Source organism: Malurus melanocephalus, unplaced genomic scaffold (assembly GCF_030028575.1).
Source record: "Malurus melanocephalus ecotype Western Australia unplaced genomic scaffold, MMel_1.1 scaffold_1114, whole genome shotgun sequence".
NCBI classification, from domain to species: Eukaryota; Metazoa; Chordata; class Aves; order Passeriformes; family Maluridae; genus Malurus; species Malurus melanocephalus.
This window is the reverse complement of record NW_026624346.1, coordinates 1,785-3,909: the sequence shown is the minus strand read 5'-3', so window position 1 is coordinate 3,909 and position 2,125 is coordinate 1,785. Positions and strand designations below refer to the sequence as shown.

Genomic DNA, 2,125 nt, shown 5'->3' with positions numbered 1-2,125 from the left:
AAAATCCTTCAGGCTGTACCAAAATCCTTCTGGCTGTACCAAAATCTTTCAGTCTGTACCAGCCTGCTTGTTCCCATGGAAGGAGCTGAGCAGGAGCYGTGCCCGGGAGGATGGGGAGGTGCAAAGTTGGGGTGTGAGCGAGGGGGTGATGGTGATTCAGCCTCCCTGTGCTCCTTCCTCTGAGTCACGGGGTGAGCCCAGATGAGGCGTCCCCACCCCCAGCAGGGCATGTTTGGGGCTGGGAGCTGGAGCTGGGAATGCCCAGGGTTGGGTGACGGGGCCAGGAGAGCCGTGCTCTGCCAGCTGCAGTCCCTGTGTCCCACCCTCCTGCCCCCAGCAGCACCAGGAAGGGTTCTGGGGGCTCCTGTCCCCTCTCTGCCGATGTGGGTGTGGGACAGACAGACAGACAAAATTCCAGCCCCAAAAGCTGAGCCCAGCCAGACCCAGCCTCGAGCCTGGAGAGCAGCTCCCGAGGCTTCTCCTCCAGGATTCTTGTCCTAATCTTGGGGGCATCTCACACAACCCCCAGGACACCCCAGTGTCACCTTTTGGGGTGTTCCAAGGGCCCAGAATCCTCCTCCAACCCATCCTGCCCCTCCAGCGGGACTCCCTGGGTTTGTGCCCACCCCATWTGGCCTTGGMACCCATGGCTGTGTCCCCAGGCTGMTGCTCTGCAGGGTTTGGGGTGMSGTGATCCYGGGATGTCCCTGTCCCTGTCACCAGGAGTCCTTCCCCTCCCTGAGGCCCTGGGACATCCTAAACACGGGGGAACTTCCTAAACCTTCCCTCATAAACACCAGGCAGGGAAGGGGCAGGATGGGGACAGCCTGGAAGTGCCACCCTGCACCATCAGGGCTTTCCTTAGGGCTGTAAGTCACCGTCCCATAACGCTGCCTGTGTCCTGGGAGGCTGCTCCAGGAGAATCCACGGCCTTTCCCTCAGCCAGAAGCTGCTCCTCAACACCCTGGGGCTGCCACGGATAGGGCTGAATGTCCCAGCCACCCTCCAGCCCAGATTTGGGGTGGTGGCACAGCCTCACCGCTCTGTGCCTCAGTTTCCCTCATGCTCATCCTGCTTTGGGCAGCAGAGCCGGAGCATCCCTGAGTGATTTGCAGGTCAGGATGTGACGCCAGCAGTGTCCCAGCCACCCTCCAGCCCAGGTTGCAGTGGTGGCACAGCCTGGTTTGCTCAGTCACCTCCGTGCCTCAGTTTCCCTCATGCTCATCCCATTTCAGGCAGCAGAGCCAGAGCATCCCGGAGTGATTCACAGGTCAGGGCTGATCCTGGATGTGACTCCAACAGAGGGGCTGAGTGTCCCAGCCACCCTCCAGCGCAGATTTGGGGTGGTAGCACAGCCTCACCGCTCTGTGCCTCAGTTTCCCTCATGCTCATCTTGCTTTGGGCAGCAGAGCCAGAGCATCCCTGAGCGATCACAGATCAGCGCTGATCCTGGGTGTGACCCCAACAGAGTGTCCCAGCCACCCTATAGCCCAGATTTGGGGTGGTGGCACAGTCTCCCCTTTGTGCCTCAGTTTCCCTGGTACTCACCCTGCTGGGTTATCCCTGAGCAATTTGCATTTTGGGGTGTGTGGCCCCAGCAAAGGGGCTGAGTTTGGGGTGCGTCCAGGCCAAACCAAACCCCCGTGCTCTCCTCCCCAGACACCTCAACACAGAACATGCACTTGATGACCGAAGCACGGCCCAGTGTCGAGTCCAGATGCAAGTGGTACAGCAGCTGGAGATACAGGTGGGTGTTCCACGGGGACAAAAAGCCACTCTGTGTCACCCCATGCCCTGGCTGCTCCCCTCAGGGCAAGGTGACAAGGTTGGGGACTGGAACCACCCACCAGGATTTGTTTTAAGCACCCGTCCCAAACAGGAATCCTATTTTCAGGTGGGAATGAAGCCTCCAAATGAGTCTGCCCTTCTTCCCAAAGTGTCCCTGGGGGTGAAGGAGATGCCAGGAGCAGGGTTTGTCCCCATGGGTGGGACGTGGGCTGTGCCACCTCTGTGGGAGCCACACACAAACCAGGCCACTCATCCTGGTGGCGGAGTGTGGTGTCGGGAGCCCAAATTTGGGGCACTGTTTTTGGTGATTTCTTTAAAAAGCGCCTTTCCCCGAGCC

At 59.7% G+C, this 2,125-nt stretch overlaps 1 protein-coding gene across 1 annotated transcript in view; it reads left to right on the top strand.

Annotated features, from left to right (window-relative positions):
• The window catches only part of LOC130586263 (forkhead box protein P4-like), a gene marked incomplete at its 3' end in the record, with an annotated part of 15,160 nt that overhangs the window by 11,421 nt on the left and 1,614 nt on the right, over positions 1-2,125 (top strand). Inside the window, exon 6 of the mRNA XM_057387018.1 lies at positions 1,660-1,747. Coding sequence (XP_057243001.1) covers positions 1,660-1,747 — 88 coding nt within the window. The remainder of the gene's footprint in view (positions 1-1,659; positions 1,748-2,125) is intronic.